The sequence below is a fragment of the Capricornis sumatraensis genome, chromosome 14, assembly GCF_032405125.1.
Source record: "Capricornis sumatraensis isolate serow.1 chromosome 14, serow.2, whole genome shotgun sequence".
Classification (NCBI taxonomy): domain Eukaryota; kingdom Metazoa; phylum Chordata; class Mammalia; order Artiodactyla; family Bovidae; genus Capricornis; species Capricornis sumatraensis.
This window is the reverse complement of record NC_091082.1, coordinates 33592025-33612888: the sequence shown is the minus strand read 5'-3', so window position 1 is coordinate 33612888 and position 20864 is coordinate 33592025. Positions and strand designations below refer to the sequence as shown.

Genomic DNA, 20864 nt, shown 5'->3' with positions numbered 1-20864 from the left:
AAATATATTTCATTAGAAACAGAAAATGCAAGCATACTGACATATCTCTATTCCTCAAATTATCTACTTAAATATTTACTGTATTGAATAAATCATTAGCACAGGAACATGTTCACAGGTAATAAATTGCATTATATCAAGATCCAAAGTCAGTCTGCTTAAACTGAATCTTTTCCCTACACTCACAATTTGTTCCACCTCATCTCCTCTCACCTACTAGCATCACCATCTACTCTGTCATGTAAGCATACAACCTGGGATTAGTAAAATATTCAGGAATTAATCAGAGATCAGATGTCACCATTTCTACTTTTAGCTTACATAAAACTCGGATCAAATATCAATACTGAGGGTATAGCACAAACAATAAGCCTGAATATTTACCTTGATATACTCTACTCTTTACCTAAAAGAGAAAAAAATAAGCTTGATGTCAAGACATCTTACTAATAGAATTATTATAGTTCTTAACAGTCAAATCATAACCAAAAAAAAAAATCATAACCAAATGAAAATTTAACAATGGTCTGATTAAGCATAAGGATTCACAGGATTAACAAATAGGAAAAGGCTAAAAAAGACATTTCAAATGTAATTGGTAGTGATACTTCATAATAGTTCCTGATGGATAAAGGCACTAAGGTAAATACCTTATTTTTGCAATGAAAGATACATTCACGTATCCTTTAAATGAGCACCAATCTTAGTAAATGAGCACCTAAGTTCCGTAATGGAAAGGGATTATTAGATATTTGAAAACTGCTAAGAGAGCAGATCTTAAAAGTTCCCAAACCAAGGGGGGAAAACATCTTGTAACTAGGTATTGGTGATGGACTGTCAACTAGGCTTTTGGCAATCATTTTGCAATACATGCAAACATCAAATCATTACTTTACACACTTGAGACTAGAATAATATTACTTGTCCATTATACTTCAATTTAAAAAAAGTGAAAAAGGAGTAACATTTTCCTGTTAAATACACTAATGCTTCATTTACCCAAAACCATTTATTTGACAGCCCCAAACAGCCAGAATGAGATCTAGAAACAAAGATAACTGAAAAAGACTCTGAGGAAACAAAGGCATAATCAGGGAACTAAGATACGCTTCTTCCACCAGAAAACATCTTAGAAACCCTAATCAAAGTTGGCTACTGGGTGAATTTAGAAATCGGATAAATTAGACCATCTGATTTTCCCAACTCCCTAAAAATGGAGGTCATAAATCTAAAAGGGAAAAGACTGCCGAGGGAAAAGTTGGACAAAGACTTAGCAACTAAACAACAACAAAAGGAAAATACACAGGCAACAAGAGAAATAACAGCCAGTATCTTCTAAATCATCCCCTAGGGTCAGCACTGAATTATGGGTAAAATCCAAGCAGTACTCAATTTTTAAAAAAGTGTTACTGAATGTCTCTGTAACCTGCTCCCTTTATCAAATGTCATAAATGGTGATGAGATGCTCAGATCAGTCCACAAATCATCCACGATATCTCAGTATTGTTATAGTATCTAACACCATTTTTAATGGTGGTGCAGAGGTTAAAGCGTCTGCCTGCAATGTGGGAGACCTGGGTTCGATCCCTGGGTCGGGAAGATCCCCTAGAGAAGGAAATGGCACCCCACTCCAGTATTCTTGCCTGGAGAATCCCATGGACGGAGGAGCTTGGTGGGCTACAGTCCACAGGTCGCAAGAAGTCGGACACGACTGAGTGACTTCACTTTCACTTTCCACAAGAAACTACATTCAGTTTCAACACAGAAATTAATGACAATTTCTCTGTCATAGCCTTGCTAATGAGAAAGTAAGCTTCCTTTATCCTCCTCTCACCCAAATCAACAGGTAGGAGAAAGCAGGAAGAAGCAAGAAGCTGGCAATGAGAGTATGGAACAAGATCCCAAATGTTGAGACTGCGGGGCAGCAGTCAGCACATAAAGCCTACATAACCTTGTGCCCAGAGGTTTTGAGATGGGACAATCAAGACTAGAAAATAGAAAACGTTTTCGCTGTCTGTTCTATCTTTTTCCCTTGTAGCTGAGGAAAAGCCCCATGAGATTTAAGAGGTCTTCACAACAATCCAGGCAAAAGATCTTTTTTTAAAAATCATTTTACAATCACGTGTGCAAGGAGAGAAAGCTTATTAACAATGATATGAAAAAACAAAACAAAACAAAAAAAACAAAAAACAATGATATGTCTGAGAGAATTAGGAAATCAGAAGACTCAATTTTAGAAAGACATGCATGCATTAAATGTTTCTGGCCACTTTAAACTTCAACTGAAACCTTTTCATCTGCAAAGCTCATTTATACAGAATAACTTTTCCCCCAATTACATTAGATGACCATGAAACAGAATCATTAAGCATGTATCTGTAGGAGAACACATACACCTATAAGCATGAAAGACAAATTATGCACAGAAAAGGACTCTAAGGAATAAAAATTTTAATGGTGTCTTTGGACACTACGTAATCTGTATTTCCAAATAAAAAGATGTTTTCTGAACACAACAGCATATGATCAAATTAGAAAATACGTGAAACATACATGTAAGGAAAAAGACTGAAAAATTATTTGATATATATTTTTACCATTTGCAGCATTTCTTTTGTGTGTATATATGTTTTTACATAATAAACAGCTTATCTACACTATAAAGTCTTGGTTGTGGCTTTCTTCCACTTAACATTAAATTGTGAGCATTTTCTGTACCCCAGTGTCTTTGAAATACATAAATTTTAAGAGCTGCCTAATATCTCATTATATGGATGTACAATAATTTAATAACCTGCCCCCACAACAGATCATTTAGGTTCTGTCAAGTTTTCACTCTAATTAATATGGTTCCATTTTTAACACCCCGTATATATTTTATGACTGGTTATTTCTTTAGGATAGATTATTTGACATGGTATTATACTATACAAAAGGACATGAACATTTTTAAGGCTTCTGATTCATAAACTAAAGTTTCCCCACTGAGATTATACACATGTCATGTTGTTCACCTAAGTCTTTACCAACAAAGATTATACTGAATTATTTTATAATGTTAGCTTGGATTATAAGCATTCATTTGAGTTCAAGTTAGTAATTAAAAGAAAAGCAAAAGGGCCAGTGACATTCCTGTTTTAATGAGTCTAAAGGTATAAATTAATTTACTCACTGCAAGGACAGTTCTCCAGAAGAAAACGGCAAATGAAACAATTCCTAAGGAGGCAGTGATAAGTACAGGCTTCCATGGCAGTCCATAAAAATCAGGCCCAGGCTGGACATCATCAGGCAATGTAGCAAGGAGCTGGAAGAGAAACATTAGAAATAGTGGGAAACCTGAAAGAAATTTACAATAAAGCATCACAGAGAATCATCCACAGAAATCTAATTTCATCTCCATTAGACAGAGATTCCCTGAACATTCTTCAGTATTTCCACTGCTTAAATAAAAAGAAGATACTGGCAGCCTCCTCTTTCCTGTTTGGCTTGAAGTCTTTTTAAACATTATAAATCTCAATCTTTTTATGTGGAGCATATATTTCCATTTCGCAACAGTCTCCAAAACACCATTTTGTCCAACACACGGCTAGAATCCCTCTGGATCACCCTTTTTAACTTAGCTGATTTGTATGATTTGAGAAGCCACAGCAAAAAAAATTGAAACATTACTATAGAAGTTTTTTAGGGATGCTAATAAAACCAGAGTGATAATGAACACCACAATTAGCTTTTCCTCTGAGATCTGCAGTCTTAACTGTTTTCTACTTACATAAAGACAAACACTGAAACTTCAGACAGTTCCCGATAACTGGTCTAGACAGACCGCTGTGAATTTTAACTGGTTCCTAGAAACTCTGTTTCATTACAAACAGGGCATTACATTGCTCTCCACTTCCATACTATTTTCTGTTGTACTGACCCCATTCTCCAAAGGTGTCATGGGTCAAGTGAAAAGGACCCGCAGGGACGTGATGCTCGCTTATTTTGACCGTGACTGTACAGTCGAAAGCAACACACTCCCTGCCACATCGTAAGTACTCAATTTAAAAAAATGAAAACGCCACAAAACCTTCTCAAATACACTCCCACTATCTCCTTAAACAGCACCGGAACGTCCTGCCCGCCTCCGGCCTGACACACACTTTATTTCTCCTTCGCCCGCTCAAGGCACCCACTCTGCTCAGAACTCGTCCACCCGCCTGCCAGAGCTGGGGGAGAGGGCCGTCACCTCCAGGAGCCTGGCTATGAGTGCTGCGTAGAGCACCGACAGGGGTCCCAGGAGCTCCGGGTCGCCCGGGGAAGAGGTGACAGAAGGCACAGTGGCAGGTACTGAGTCCATCGTGACGGGACAACGGAGCGCGGCCGACGCTTCCCGGTGGGACAGCACCAAAACCCCTCTCTATCACCGCTTCCTCCTTCCGAAAAGACCCGGCTCAGGGGGCGGAAACCCAGCCTGAACTTCGCCTTCCTCGGCCGCTGGCACTTTTGCCCCGCGCCTCCTAGAAAACACGTCATAACACACGGCCCCGGGCGGAAGTACCGAAGCCTCCGGGGGCCGGGCCCGCAGGGGGCGGGGCCACGGCGGAAGAAACCAACGGTCGGGCGGGGCGGGGGGAGAAAAGCAAAGACACCGAGTAACAGGAAGGGGAGACGGAACGGCTCAGCAACTGGGAGAGAAAGCGCGATTCCCTGGGCCCGGGCGTTTCGAGGACAATCAGCGGAGGCTGGGGGAAAGGAAAAAGATGCCCCACTCACGCCTGCCCAGAGCTGCACCCTTTTATCTCCAGGTGCGGAGACGCCGGCCGCTCCCGGTCCCTCTGATGGACCACCCTCCGCCTCGGCCGCGACGCAGGGCCCGGTTCCTTCCCGGCCCTCTGCGGTCTCCGGCTCACTTTCAAGCTTCCTAATGTTCGTAATGCGCCCACGTTCTCGCCGATGCCCTCTAAGAAGTATAATTCTAGGGAATCTTGTCATTTCTACACTTACGCCAGTGGGGTCAGTTCTGAGTCCCACATTTTACCGTTTTAGGATTTGTGGAAAAGGACAAGCCACAGTCTGGAAATCGCGTTCTAAGGGTGGAAGATAATAAAAATATTTAACCCTGGGGGATGGAGGGGCTGACGTTTTTAGATGTTTAAAGGTATGTATGTTTATGAGTTGAATATAAAGTCAATTCAGAAGAACAATTAAACAGAAAGCTAGAAATAGAAGCGGGGGAGTGGGGGGGAGTGGGCTAAGGCATGCTCCATAATTTAAAAAGTATGGTACTGGCCCAAGAATACATCCAGACAGACCATGGAACAGGACAGATTTTCTAGAAATAGACCCAACTACATTGGCAATTTATAGTACAGTAAGAGCTGTGAGAAAAACAGACTTTTTAACAAGTGGCGTTGACATATATAGATAACCAAGTGGAAAATAATAAAAATGGGATTTTTTTTTTCCTCACTGTCCATAAGGATAAATTCCAACTAGGTCAGACACCTGAATGTAAGAATGAGAACAAGTAAGGACAAGAGAAAATATGGATGAATTTCTTGATTACTCAGTTCAGTCACTCAGTCCTATCGAAATCACTGCAACCCCATGGACTGCAGCTCACCAGCCCTCCCTAACATCACCAACTCCCTGAGCTTACTCAAACTCATATCTATTGAGTCGGTGATGCCATCCAACCTCTGTCCTCCCCTTCTCCCGCCTTCAATCTCTCCCCATATCAGGGTTTTTCTAATGAGTCAGTTCTTCGCATAGATGGTCAAAGTATTGGAGCTTCAGCTTAAGCATCAGTCTTTCCAATGAATATTCAGGACTGATTTCCTTTAGGATGGACAGGTTTGATCTCACAGTCCAAGGGACTCTCTCAAGAGTCTTCTTCAACACCACAGTTCAAAAGCATCAATTCTTTGGCGCTCAGCTTTCTTTACAGTCCAACTCTCACATCCATCCGTGACTACTGGAAAAACCATAGCTTTGACTAGACGGACCTTTGTTTTGCAAGGTAATGTTTCTGCTTTTTAATATGCTATCTAGGCTGGTCTTAACTTTTCTTCCAAGAAGCAATTTAGTGCAGTTCAGTCGCTCAGTCGTGTCCAACTCTTTGCGACCCCATGAACTGCAGCATGCCAGGCCTCCCTGTCCATCACCAACTCCTGGAGTTACCCAAACTCATGTGCATTGAGTCGGTGATGCCATCTAACCGTCTCATCCTCTCTCGTCCCCTTCTCCTGCCTCAATCTTTCCCAACATCAGAGTCTTTTCAAATGAGTCAGCTCTTTGCATCAGGTGGCCAAAATATTGGGAGTTTCACCTTCAACATCAGTCCTTCCAATGAACACCCAGGATTACTCTCCTTTAGAATGGACTGGTTGGATCTCCTTGCAGTTGAACGGACTCTCAAGAGTCTTCTCCAACACCACAGTTCCAAAGCATCAGTTCTATGGTGCTCAGCTTTCTTTATAGTCCAACTCTCACATCCATACATAACTACTGGAAAAACCACCGCCTTGACTAGTCGGACCTTTGGTGACAAAGTAATGTCCCTGCTTTTTTAATATGCTGTCTAGGTTGGTCATAACTTTCCTTCAGAGGAGTAAGCATCTTTTAATTTCATGGCTGCAATCACCATCTGCAGTGATTTTGCAGCCCAAAAATATAAAGTCAGCCACTGTTTCCAATGTTTCCCTATCTATTTCCCATGAAGTGATGGGACCAGATGCCATGATCTTCGTTTTCTGAATGTTGAGCTTTAGCCAACTATTTTACTCTCCGCTTTCACTTTCATCAAGAGACTCTTTAGTTCTTCTTCACTTTCTGCCCTAAGGGTGGTGTCATCTGCATATCTGAGGTTATTGATATTTTTCCAGGCAATCTTGATTCCAGCTTGTGCTTCCTCCAGCCCAGTGTTTCTCATGATGTACTCTGCATATAAGTTAAATAACCAGCGTGACAATATTCAGCCTTGACATACTCCTTTTCCTATTTGGAACCAGTCTGTTGTTCCATGTTCAGTTCTAACTGTTGCTTCCTGAGCTGCATACAGGTTTTTCAAAGAGTCAGGTAAGGTGGTCTGGTATTCCCATTTCTTTCAGAATTTCCCACAGTTGATTGTGATCCACACAGTCAAAGGCTTTGGCATAGTCAATAAAGCAGAAATAGATGTTTTTCTGGAACTCTCTTGCTTTTTCCATGATCCAGTGTATGTCGGCAATTTGATCTCTGATTCCTCTGCCTTTTCTAAAACCAACTTGAACATCTGGAAGTTCATGGTTCATGTATTGCTGAAGCCTGGCTTGGAGAATTTTGAGCATTACTCTACTAGCATGTGAGATGAGTGCAACTGTGCTGTAGTTTGAGCATTCTTTGGCATTGCCTTTCTTTGGGACTGGAATGAAAACTGACTGTTTCCATTCCTGTGGCCACTGCTGAGTTTTCCAAGTTTGTTGGCATATTGAGTGTAGCACTTTCACAGCATCATCTTTCAGGATTTGAAACAGTTCAACTGGAATTCCATCACCTCCATTAGCTTTGTTCATAGTGACACTTCCTAAGGCTTCACATTCCAGTATGTCTAGCTCTACATGAGTGATCACACCATCGTGATTATCTGGGTCATGAAGATCTTTTTTGTATAGTTCTTCCGTGTATTCTTGCCACCTCTTCTTAATATCTTCTGCTTCTGCTAGGTCCATACCATTTCTGTCCTTTATTGAGCTCATCTTTGCATGAACTGTTCCCTTGTATCTCTAATTTTCTTGAAGAGATCTCTATAGTCTTTCCCATTCTGTTGTTTTCCTCTATTTCTTTGCATTGATCACTGAGGAAGGCTTTCTTATCTCTCCTTGCTATTCTTTGAAACTCTGCATTCAAATGGGTGTATCTTTCCTTTTCTCCTTTGCCTTTTGCTTCTCTTCTTTTCCCAGCTATTTGTAAAGCCTTCTCATACAACCATTTTGCCTTTTTGCATTTATTTTTCTTGGAGATGGTCTTGATCCCTGACTCCTGTACAATGTCACAAACCTCCGTCCATAGTTCTTCAGGCACTCTATCAGATCTAATCTCTTGAATCTATTTCTCACTTCCACTGTATAATTGTAGGGGATTTGATTTAGGTCATACGTGAATGGTCTAGTGGTTTTCCCTACTTTCTTCAATTTAAGTCTGAATTTGGCAACAAGGAGTTCATGATCTGAGCCGCAGTCAGCTCCCAGTCTTGTTTATGCTGACTGTATAGAGCTTCTCCATCTTTGGCTGCAAAGAATATAATCAATCTGATTTCGGTATCGACCATCTGGTGATGTCCGTGTGTAGAGTCTTCTCTTGTGTTGTTGGAAGAGGGTGTTTGCTATGACCAGTGCATTCTCATGGCAAAACTCTATTAGCCTTTGCCCTGCTTCATTCTGTACTCCAAGGCCAAATTTGCCAGTTACTCCAGGTATTTCTTGACTTCCTATTTTTACATTCCAGTCCTGTAAAATGAAAAGGACATCTTTTTGGGGTGTTAGTTCTAGAAGGTCTTGTAGGTCTTCAAAGAACTGTTCAAATTCAGCTTCTTCAGCTTTACTGGTCAGGGCATAGACTTGGATTACTGTGATACTGAATGGCTTGCCTTGGAAACAGATCATTCTGTCATTTTTGAGACTGCATCCAAGTACTGCATTCAGACTCTTTTGTTGACTATGATGGCTACTCCATTTCTTCTAAGGGATTCTTACCTACAGTAGTAGGTATAATGGTCAGCTGAGTGAAATTCACCCATTTCAGTCCATTTTAGTTTGTTGATTCCTAAAATGTTGATGTTCACTCTTGCCATCTCCTGTTGGACCACTTCCTTGCCTTGATTCAGGGACCTGACATTCCAGGTTCCTATGCAATATTGCTCTTTACAGCATCAGACTTTACTTCCATCACCAGTCACATCCATAACTGGGTGTTGTTGCTTTGGCTCTGTCTCTTCATTCCTTCTGGAGTTATTTCTCCACTGATCTCCAGTAGCATATTGGGCACCTACCAACCTGGGGAGTTCATCTTTCAGTGTCCTATCTTTTTTCCTTTTCATACTGTTCATAATTGGGGTTCCCAAGGCAAGAATACTGAAGTGGTTTGCCATTCCCTTCTCCAGTGGACCACATTTTGTCAGAACTCTCCACCATGACCCATCTGTCTTGGGTGGCCCTACACAGCATGGCTCACAGTTTCATTGAGTTAGACAAGGCTGTGGTACATGTGATCGGATTGGTTAGTTTTCTTGATTACTAGGAGTGAGGAAAACCTTCCTAATTATGTCTCAAGATCTAAAGGAAAAGATTCGTGAACTTGATTACTTAGAAATTAAAAAAAAAAAAAAAAAGGATCCAACCCTTGGACTAAAATAAGCAAAGTTTGACAGTGAAAACCTGAGGAAAAAATTATTTGAAATTTATTACAAAGGGTTAATATTCCTAAAGATTAAAGAACTTTACAAATATAGAAGCTGGCCAGCAAGCCTACAGAAAAATGAGCAGAAAAAAATGAAGATAGTCCTCAGGAAAGAAGCAGGAAGAGAAGAGCTCCCAGACACAGGGAAACATGCTCTGTCTCACTCATAATAAAAGAAGTACAAATTAAACCTATATTGAGATACCATTTCTCACTTCTATTGGCAAGATCCAAACATTTAACAACATACTCTTTTAGTGAGAGAATGCAGAGGAAATGGGTATTCTCATACACTACTGATCATTATACAAAATGATACAAACCCCTATGAACAAGAATCTAGCAACATCTCCCAAAATCACCTGTGTAATAACCTCTGACACAACAATCCCACTTCTAAAGATCTGTCTCAAAGATATTAGAACTAGAATAACAAATGCTACAAAGATATATGTACAAAGCTTTGTTATAATAACAAAAGATTGGAAATGACCAAACTGTCCAATGACAGAACAACTGTTGAATACATTAAAATATACAGCTGACCACTGAACAACACAGAGGTTAGGGGTACTAACCCTTGGTGCAGTCAAAAATCCCCACATATTTCACAGTTACTGGGCTCTCCTTAGGCAAGAGTCCTCCTGCCTCTGAGGATTCAACCAAATGTGGATTGTGTAGCACTGCAGTATGCATTTGGTGGAAAAAAAACACAATCATGTAAAAGTAGGGATCCAAGCAATTCAAACTTGGATTGTTCAAGGGTCAACTATAGTATGAAACTGGAAAAAAGAAATGAAATAATTCTATATACTGCTAGGGTTTGATTTCATATATATCTATATATAGGAGAGAAGAATTTTACAGCTTTTAGGTAAAACTGACACGCAGTAAACTACACTTATTTTAAAGCACACAATCTGGTAAGTTCTGACAGATGAATACATCTGTGAAAACATCACATTCAAGATAATGAACATACCTTCACCTCCAAAAGTCTCATTATCCCCTTGGTAATCCCACCTCTTGCCACATGTCACTCCTCTCTGTCCCCAAGCAGAATTTCTGTCCTAATTGATTAGTCTGCATTTCCTCATGTTTTATACAGAGGGAATAATTCACCATGTATTCTATTTTCTCTGGCTTCTCTCACTCAATATAACTTGAGATTCATCTGTGTTGCTGCATAGATCAATAAGTCATTACTATTTTACTGCTGAGTAGCATTTCATTGTATAGATAAACCACAATTCATTTACTTACTAACCAGCTGACGGACATTTTATTCTCCATTTTTTGACTTTTGCAAACTGAGCTGCTACAAACCTTGATATACAAGGCCTTCTATGGATGTATAATTTGTGCTTGGTAGAAGAATGGCTAGATCATTTGACAGGTGTATGCCTACCTTTCTAAGAAACTGACCAACTATTTTCCAAGGTGGTGGTACCATTTTATATCCCCATGTGCAGTACATGGTATTTCCAGTCCCTCCACATCTTCCCCAACACTTGGTCATTTTAATTTCGGTCATTATTTAGTCACAATGGTTTAAATTTGCATTTCCTTCATAAAAATGATAAGCTTTTTATTTTTTTAATGTGCTTATTTGCTATCCACATCTTTTTTGGGGAACAGTTATTTTACTGGCTTATGTTTTTCCTTCATGAATTTTGAGAGTTCTTCATATAATCGGGATATAAGTCCTTTATCAGATATATGCTTTGTAATGACTCCCTCCTAGTCTGTGTCTTGATATGGTTAAGTTTAAGCCCAGCATCTTTTTTTTTCCTATTTATCCCATCTGTTCTTTGTTCCCTTTTTCCTCTTATTCTACCTTCTTTTGGATCAAGTCTTTTTAATGATACTAATTATCATCTTTGTTGATTTGTTAGCTGTGATTCCTTGTTTTGTTATTCTAGCGGCTGATTTAGAGTTTATACTATACTATATGTGTGTGTGCTTAGTCGATTGGTCATATCTAACTCTTTGCAACCCCATGGGTTGTAGCCTACCAGACTCCTCGGTTCATGGGTTTCTGCAGGCAAGATTACTGGAGTGGGTTGCCATCCCTTTCTCCAGGAGATCTTTCCCACCTTGGGATCAAACCTGGATCTCCTGCATTGCAGGTGGATTCTTTATTGTCTGATCCACCAGGGAAGCCCATACTATACTATACATCTATACTATTATACTGCTAAGTCGCTTCAGTCGTGTCCGACTCTGTGTGACCCCATAGACAGCAGCCCACCAGGCTGCACCGTCCCTGGGATTCTCCAGGCAAGAACACTGGAGTGGGTTGCCATTTCCTTCTCCAATGCATGAAAGTGAAAAGTGAAAGTGACGTCATTCAGTTGTGTCCAACTCTTCACGACCCCATGGACGGCAGCCCATGAGGCTCCTCGGTCCATGGGATTTTCCAGGCAAGAGTACTGGAGGGGGGTGCCATACATCTTTAAATGATCAATGATTACAATCTATGTTCAAGTGATATGTACTACTTCAAGTATGCAGTAAGACTTTTACAAGAGTTATCACCTTTTCTCCCTCTCCTGATCGATAGTATAAATACTATTGTTACTTTATTCTTTACACATTTTGTAAACCCCATTATACACTGATAATATTTTTCTTTAAACAGAAAATTAACTTTTAAAGATATTTAAATAATAAGATAATGGTTTTATATATTTAGCCATATACCTACCATTTCTGGCATTCGTCACTACTCTGTGTAGGTCCGTTATATCCGTCTCTTGTCATTTTTCTTATGCGTAAAGGTCTTCCCTGAACATTTCTTATGGTGCAGGTATCCTGTTGAATTTTTTCAGCTCTTGTATGTCGAGGTGGGGGGGGAAGAGTCTTCATTTTTTTTTTGAAAAATATTTAGTTGTGTATAATGCTGGAGATCAACAGTATTTCTCAAGCATATTAAAAGATACTATCCTACTATATTCTCCCATGCTGTGTTTCCAATAAGAAATCTGACATCTATATTATCTTAGTTCCTAAAATATCTCTTTTCTCTGGCTGATACTGCTCTTTATCACTTACTTTGCGCAATTTGATTAGGATATATGTCCATTTGATCCCTGGGTCAGGAAGATCCCCTGGAGGAGGAGATGGCAACCCACTCCAGTATTCTTTCCTGGGAAATTCTATGGACAGAGGAGCCTGGTGGGCTATACTCCATGGGGTCACAAAAAGTTGGACATGATGAGCAACTGAGCACAAGCACATAGCTTTGTGTAGTTTTTTTCATGCTTTTTATACTTGGGTTTCATTGAACTTTTTGGCTCTGTAGGTGCAGCTTTCATAAAGTTTAGAAATTTTTCATCCTTTATTTCCTCAAATAATTTTCTCAACACTGCTCTATCCTTTCCTCCAGGGATTTCAGTTAAATGTATTAGATTGCTTGAAAAGTGTCCCCACAGCTCACTGATAATCTGTTCAGTTTTCTTTCTCCCCCCATATGTTTCCTTTTAGATGTCTTCTATTGCTGTATCTTCAAGTTCACTAATCTTTTCATCAACAATGTCTAGTCTAACATGAATCCCACACAGTATATTTTCACCAGAGGCATTTCATCTCTAGAAGTCTGACTTGCATCTTTTCTAAAAACATTTTTCATGTCTCTACATTAATTTTTTTAATATCTGAAATATGGCAGTAATAACTTTAATACCATCATATAATTCTAACATCTCTGACAGTTCTTTGTTGGCTTTGGCTGATTTTTCTCATAATCACAGGTCATCTTTTCTTGCCTCTGCATGCCTGATAATCTTTGACAGGATGCCATACTTTGTGAATAAATGTGATGGTCAATTTTTTACATCAGTTTGACTGACCCTAGGGTACCCAGATTAAATGTTATTTGGGGGTATGTCTTTGTGTGTTTCCAGATGAGATTAGCATTTGAATTGATACAATAAGTAAAGTAGATTGGCCTCCTCACTGTGAGTGGGGATCATTCAATCCATCAAGGCCTTGAAGAGAACAAAATGCAGAAGGAAAAACTTGTCCCTTCCTTCTTGATTGCTCAAGATGGAACATCAGTCTTTTGCTTCTGGTGCTCCTGGTTCTCAGGCCCTCACACCAAGGGGAGAATCAGTTCCCCTGGTTCTCAGGTCTCTGGACTTGGACTGATTACAACCCAACTTTACAAGGTCTCCAGCTTGCAGACTGCAGACTATGGGACTTCTCAGCCTCCATTTGTAACTCAATTCCTTAAAATAAATCTCTTCTTGTATGTATATCCTACTGGTTCTGCTTCTCTAGAGAACCCTGACTAATAAACCAGTTATTCTTAAGCTTTGTTCTGGGATGTAGGTAAATTGCTGGGTAACAGTTTGGTTCTATTGGGTCTTGCTTTTAAGATTTGTTAAGGAGGACATGAACAGCATTTAGGCTGAGGCAAGACCCTTCTGAGACTCTACCCGATTCCCTTAGAATTACGAGGTACTACTCCTGGCCCTGTGTCAGCAATTGTCTCTTCTACTCCCTAGATCAAGGTCACTCTCTGACCTTAAGTAGTCTGTGACCCTCATGTGATCACTACTCTGGTGAATACTCAGGGGCCTTTCGAAAATCCCCAGGGCTTGCTCTCTGTGTAGCTCTCTTCTTGGGCTTCCGCCTTGTGAATCCAGGCTGCTTTGCTCTTCCTGGACTTTCAGCTCCATTTCCTCAGTTCAGGGATTCTCCTCTCTGTGCCAAGCCTGGGAACTCTCTCAATGCAGTGAGATGTGACAGCTGTAAACCTCATGGCATCTGTTCTCCAGCTTTCAGAAACTACTGTTCTTTGTTGCCTGATGACTCGAAACCTGCTGTGTCATGTATTCTGTCTCAGCTTTTTTCTTTTTAGCTATTTTAGTTAGGAGAGTAAAGCTGGTATCTATAAGTCTACCTTGGCTGGATGCAGAAAAGTGAAAGTCGCTCAGTCGTGTCCACCTCTTTGTGAACCCCACGGACTGTAGCTCACAGGGCTCCTCTGTCCGTGGGATTCTCCAGGCAAGAACACTGGGGTGGGCTGCCATTTCCTTCTTTAGGGAAATCTTCCTGGTCCAGGGATTGAACCTGCATCTCTTATGTCTCTTGCATTGGCAGGCAAGCTCTTTACCACTAGCGCCACATGGAAAGCCCAGATGCAGAAATCATTTGCTTATTCTTTAATGGCAGGGTAGATAATGAAATTAATTTTTAAATTACCTATAGAAGAACATGTCAACAGGTCAGATGGAAATAGGACAAAAGTTAGACTTCTCTGAACAGATTTTGTTCTACAAATTGACTTTGGCTCTTGTAAATTTGTTAGATAATTAGAAAATTTTAAAATCTTTTTTTAAAAAATCCCTAAAAATTGAAAGCAAAAATGAAACAATTAACCTAACTATGCCAACTTAATGGCAGAACAACATAAAAGGATTATTTTCAAGCATACCCCAGTGGGATGCAGGTTAAAGACAAAAAGAACTGCAAAATATCCTTGCAATATTTTCAGCAACACATTGTGGGTGGTAGTGTTGATATGGTATTTTTAATAATGTTATGTGAATATTGTAAAATAAATAAATAATTATGTTGATGTCATTAAAAACTGGGATTTCCAACATCGGAGAAAGAAAATACAGTATCAGATAGATGTGGTTAAGTAGAATTCCATTAGTGTCTGGAACTCTGATTGGGAATATCCAAATGGCATCGTAATGAACAGTCACATAAAAAAATCCTCCCTTATATCCTAGCTTTGTCCTCTGAAAAGGCCTAGAAATGATGGCCGACTCTAAAGCAGTAAGTGATCTTAATATCCAGAATGTTGCCTCTGAATACCATTTCCCAGTGAAAGGAAAAAAAACTCTTTGGAGAAATAGCTCCTTCAAGATCTGGGCAGGAAATGTACAAAATGAGCTTGGAACATCTTGTTACACTAGAAAGCAAGGAAGGTATCAATGACCACGAGATGATGTCAAAAGAGCCCAGGAGCAAAGCGAAAGAGGCTCCCAGTAACTAAAAATGGGAGAGATTGAGCATTGATAAGAATAATAACTACTGTGGATTATAAAAACCAAATACTTTAAAATTCATGCATCATAATGATTCTTAGAAAAGAATTAAAAGAAACACATATGTAAACCTTTGGGGCATCTTTGGATACTGCTGGTAAGACAACTCATTATTTTGAAAACTATTTAAACAGAAAGAATCAAATATTTATACTGCCTTAACTATACAAACCAATCTCAGTATAAAGAATAGTTGATTATTAAGTTTCTCCTTGTAGAAGTGTCCCAACTTTTAAATGACGTGGGAACGCTATAAGTAGACAGTTACCATTCTACAGCCTGTAATACAGACATTCTAATCAATGTCACCAATTGCTAGTAACATCAAGAAAAAGAGGGACATCTAGACAACAGATGCCTCCTGATGGAAGTATACAAACATATTTTATTAAGTATTCCTGCCAAACAAAAATGAAACTGAATCTGGACTCCCAATATGACGAAGCAATTACCAAGAAATATAAACAAGGGAAAATGTTCAATTGTACTAGAGGAATGCAGTTAGCAAAACCCACACTAGGTACTTCCTAGCAGCCAAACAAACCTGCCTCTTTAATGAATACACTGAACAAACAAATAAAATACAGCAAACAAAAAGAGGCCATGCACAGACTGAGTTAACTGATCTGATACTTGCCCTCCCACTAAAAATGACTAGAAAACTGGACAAAATTTATGGGAAAAAAAAAAGTTTTTCAGGTAGAGAACAAGAGGCAGCACACAATCGTGACTCCTGAGGAAAGGCTAACACATGAGTTGAGCCCTGTAATCACCCAGCTTTTTTACCTGGAGGCACTCTGTAGACAGCAATATAGGGAAGGTAAGCAAAATATACCAATCTTGCCAAGGAGGCAGAGATCAGAGTTCAGAGAGGCTGAGGTGCCCGACACATGCACGGACAGTTAGGGGAAAGATGAGGACGACAAAGAAAAAGAGCTCTAGCAATCTGCAAGGGTGTCTCCTTCAGTCGTGGGCTAAATTCAAAGCAGCACCTGAATAAGCAAGATTCCTTGAGGATCAGCAAAGAACAACTACAGGCAAAAAGAACAACTTACAAGGAGGCTGGAAGCTGAACCATTTCCAGTTAATGCAGGGCTGGGAGACATCTGTATTCCAGCTAGTCAGCATGAACTGACCTTAATGAATACTCAGGGCATTTAGTAGATTCCAGAAGAATAACATCATTATAGTAGGGAAACACTAGCTCTGGAGTAAATACTACTATACACACTATACCTCGCAACAGATCTTAAAAATAAGACTAGAAAGGATCAAGCTGATCTTCCAGTAACTTAACAGTCTAGAAAAAGAAACTTCACCACTTTTTTTAAAGGAAGCCACCAAAATCCAGGCACCCAACAGTCACATTCCCAGTGCCTAGTATCCAAAAAGAAAAACAATCAAACCAAAAAACAAAACCAAAAAAAACCCCACAAAACCTCTAGACATGAAAAAAAGCATAAAAATGTATCCCATTTAAGAGACAAGTTAACCTACAAAAATAGACCAAGAAATTGCAAGAGATGACAGAATGTTAGCTTTAAGGGGCTTTAAAAGAATCATTTTAAAATATATTTAACAATTTTTTTTTTAAATGACCATACTGAGGAGAGAAATGGAAGATATAAAATAAAACTAAGTAGAACTTTTAGAGCTAAAAAATAAAATAACCAAAATGAAAATTTTACTTGATGGCTTAAGAGCAGATAAGATACCACAAAAAATCAATAAACTTAATGGTAGCAACAGGAAGTACTTAAATAGAAGCTAAGACATAAAAAGACTAAATAGCAACAACAACAAAGAACAGAGCCTCAGTGACCTGTGGAACTACATAAAATGAGCTAACATAAATAAAGACATACATACGTAACATAAATAAATACAGTTAGAGTCCTAGAAAGAGAGGCAGGAGAAGGGTGAACACAAAAATTTTTGAAAAAAATGTGAAAACACAGAACTGCATACAGAAAGGGTGAGTTTTACTAGATGTAAATTATGCATTAATCTGACTTTTTTAAAAAGGTGTTTATTCATAGATGACATGGTCATCTACACAAAGAATCCTATGAAATCTACACCCCCCCTTAGAAATAATAGAATAATTTAGTAAGATAATAAGTAAGGTCAGTACAAAAGACTCAACTGTATTTCTAGATATCAGCAAAAAATTGCAAACAAAATGTAAAAAAACACCATTCAGAACATTAAGAACCATGAAACACTTGGCATACATAAACAAAATATGCATGAAACTTGTACACTGAAAAATACAAAGCCCTGTTGAGAGAAATTATAAAGATCTAAATGAATGCAGAGATGAACTTAGTTCATCTTAATTAGAAGCCTTAATATTTGTTACCAGTTCTTCCCAAATTCATCTATGGACTCAGTAATAAGAACAATCAAACGCTCAGCATGCTTCTTTGTAGAAAGTGGTAAGTTGATTCTAAACTTTACATGGAAATGCAAAGGAAATGCAGTGACCAAAACAATTTCACAAAGGAACTACCTGATTGCAAAACCTACTATAAAGCTATAGTAATCAAAACAGTGTGGTATTGCCTTAGGATAGGATCAATAGAACAGAGTAGGGTCCAGAAAGAGACACATATATATGTGGTCAACTGATCTCAACTCAAGGTGCCAATGTAATTTAAAGGGGAAAGAAATGGTATGGGAACAAATGGATATCCATTTGTGGGGGGTGGGAATGAAACATGATCTCTACCTCACAACATTCACAAAAATTTACTCAAAATGGAACAAAGTCTTTCTTAATCATGAAAGGGTATAACAATAAAACTTCTAGAAGAAAATATGAAAATATTCACATCATTGGAACTACCTATGATTCCTTAGGCAGGAGACAAAAGGCAGGTAAGTTTTTTTTTACCATAAAAGTGAACGTTAATAAAATGGTGCTCATCAAAGTTAAAAATTTGCTCTTCAAAAGACAATGCTAAGAAATTGAAAGGCCAAGCCAGAGTTTGGAAGAAATTTGTAATATGTATCTGACAAAGGAGTTGTATCTAAATTATATGAATATAAAGAATTCTTAGATTTTAATATTTAGGAAAAAAAACAAATGCCAGTTTAAAGAAGGACAAAAGATTTAAAAAGCTATTTCACACATAAGCCCATGAAAATGTATGGCCACATGAAAAAGTGCTTAACATCATTAAGCATCAAGAAATCTAATTAAAACCTCAAAGGCATGCCCATTAGAATGGCTACACTTTAAGGCTGATAATACCAGATGTCAGCAAATATGTGACCAAATGGAAGTTTTAGAAATTGTTAGTGGAAATATAAAATGGTACAGTCACTTTTGAGAGCAGTTGGGCAGTTTCCAAGATAAAATAAACTTACCATGAGGCTGGGCAGTTTTCATACCTAACTATAAATCCATTTATAACTATAATTCTACAACAGGAAAAGCTAATGTATAGCAGGAAAAAGTTTTGTCAACGGTTGCCTAGAACAGGTGGTTTGGGTAGGATACACTGAGAAGGTATGCAAAGGAACTTTTTCAAACAAAAGAAATGTTCCATATTTGGTTATGGTTGTTTTTCCATAAGTGCTTACATTTGTTAAAATTCATTCCTAGAATGGGTACACTTTGTTATATGTAATTTATATCTGATTAAAAGGTTGATTTATGACATGTATGAACCCTTTATAACTTTTGGACCTCAAGATCCTGAACTGAGTAAGAATAATTTTAAAAGGAAGAGAGGGGATTCTGAAATGTGTCAAAAATGGGTGATATTAAGGAATTACTGTTAAGCTGAGTGATGGGCCATAATTTCATTTTACTGTTATCTCTTTACTATTACCATTTTGAAATTTTCCATGCTAAAACACTAAAGGAAAAAAAAATTCAAGCATAACCTCAAATATTTTACATAGTAATCACTATGTAAAAAAGGAATTAGATTCTAAGAGAAAAAAATCATATGGAGAAAAATTTAGAGTCAATATAAGAATAAACTAGCCATCAGAGCAATGTGTAGTCTTAAGGTAGATGGCTCACACTAGGAACTGTTGATTCCCAGACCCCATAACTACTAGTCAGGGCTGGAGTAGAGGAAATTAGTGCAGTTTGTGAAAAGTTGAATTAGCTGCTCTCTCACATCTCCTCTAGCCTGGAGATTCCATCAACTGCTAATCTATGCATCTGACTTCTGGTGCAGTTTTCCCAAACAAGTCAGTACCCCATTATTTCCCAGCTCTACAAATAGTTATCTATACCACTTACCTGATACATTACAATAGCTATTTCATGTTTCCCATTTTTCCAATTTCCATATATATTTGATATATCCTTTTTTAAGCCTTTCATAAATCAGAATCATGCTTTATATCTCGTAGACTCTTCTATTCCCAGCATAATACTCTGTACATATTGGGCCATCCAAATACTTTCTTGACGATAACCTGTCAAGTCACTGTTACTTTTCTCTTGCCATTCATGTCTGGGTCTTCTCCCGTTATCCCTCAAGCAGAAACAACATCCTCTGCCACATCTGTGTCCTCCAACCCAGGCCTACAACAGAGCTCTGTGTATACCCACCAATAAAATGAACCAAGAACTCCTCCCACATCTGGAGGCTGTTAAGTTTTAGAAGTGATGATGATTCATGCTGATAACCGAATTCTGAGATCGCCTTCATCACTGAAAACTTCCTTCAGAACTCTTAACTGCACAGGGCATACACATTCACTGGGGTGGCTGGCACTACCACAAACATGGAGAAAACTGAAAAATGGTTTGGTTTCCCTCCAACTTTCCCATCCTGGTGGCCCTTCTCCTGAATTCCCTGCAGTATCCAACATTTTTATACTGCTCTCTCCAATCATCTAAATGAGAAGCAGGCAGGGGATGAGATCTTATAAAATGCCAGGCACTACACTATATACTTGATATTATCGATTCATTTAATTCTAACAACTGGGGTAGGTATTATCTGCATTTTAAAGATGAAAAAGCTGAGGTTCAAACTTAAGTAATCTGCCCAAGTTTCTAAATGATGGACCTGGGATTTGAAACCAGATTATCCTCAACTCAAAGCCCATGCATATAAAAAAACAAAAAAAAAACCTCTTTTCCTTAGAAAGTCTTGAAATAACAGAACCTGGCGGATAGATATTTTTGATGCAGAGTATACTTTATAGATCCAAGGGCAACTTGGCCTCTGGATTCTGAAAGCTCGCTCATTCCCACCATTTACCAAGAATGTCCAATTCCAGAAAATACCACACGGGGGCGCTAAGCCCTAAACAGCTTAGATAACATTCAACGGACAGACTAAATGTCTCATATGGATCAGAATTCCTTAGACAGATAAATTTGAATAAATTCTGCCGTAAGTGATTCTTTCT

The 20864-nt window shown here is 38.7% G+C and overlaps 1 protein-coding gene across 5 annotated transcripts in view; it reads right to left on the bottom strand.

Annotated features, from left to right (window-relative positions):
• The window catches only part of MIA3 (MIA SH3 domain ER export factor 3), a 55947-nt gene that overhangs the window by 18093 nt on the left and 16990 nt on the right, over positions 1-20864 (bottom strand). For 3 of the 5 annotated variants that reach the window (XM_068986506.1, XM_068986507.1, XM_068986508.1), the window contains exons 7-8: positions 3173-3304; positions 385-406 (exon numbers count right to left, since the gene is read on the bottom strand). In XM_068986506.1, the coding sequence (XP_068842607.1) occupies positions 385-406; positions 3173-3304 (154 nt within the window). Of the gene's footprint in view, positions 1-384; positions 407-3172; positions 3305-4228; positions 4399-20864 lie in introns of those variants that run through there. The other 2 variants (XM_068986509.1, XM_068986511.1) reach the window with 1 other exon arrangement.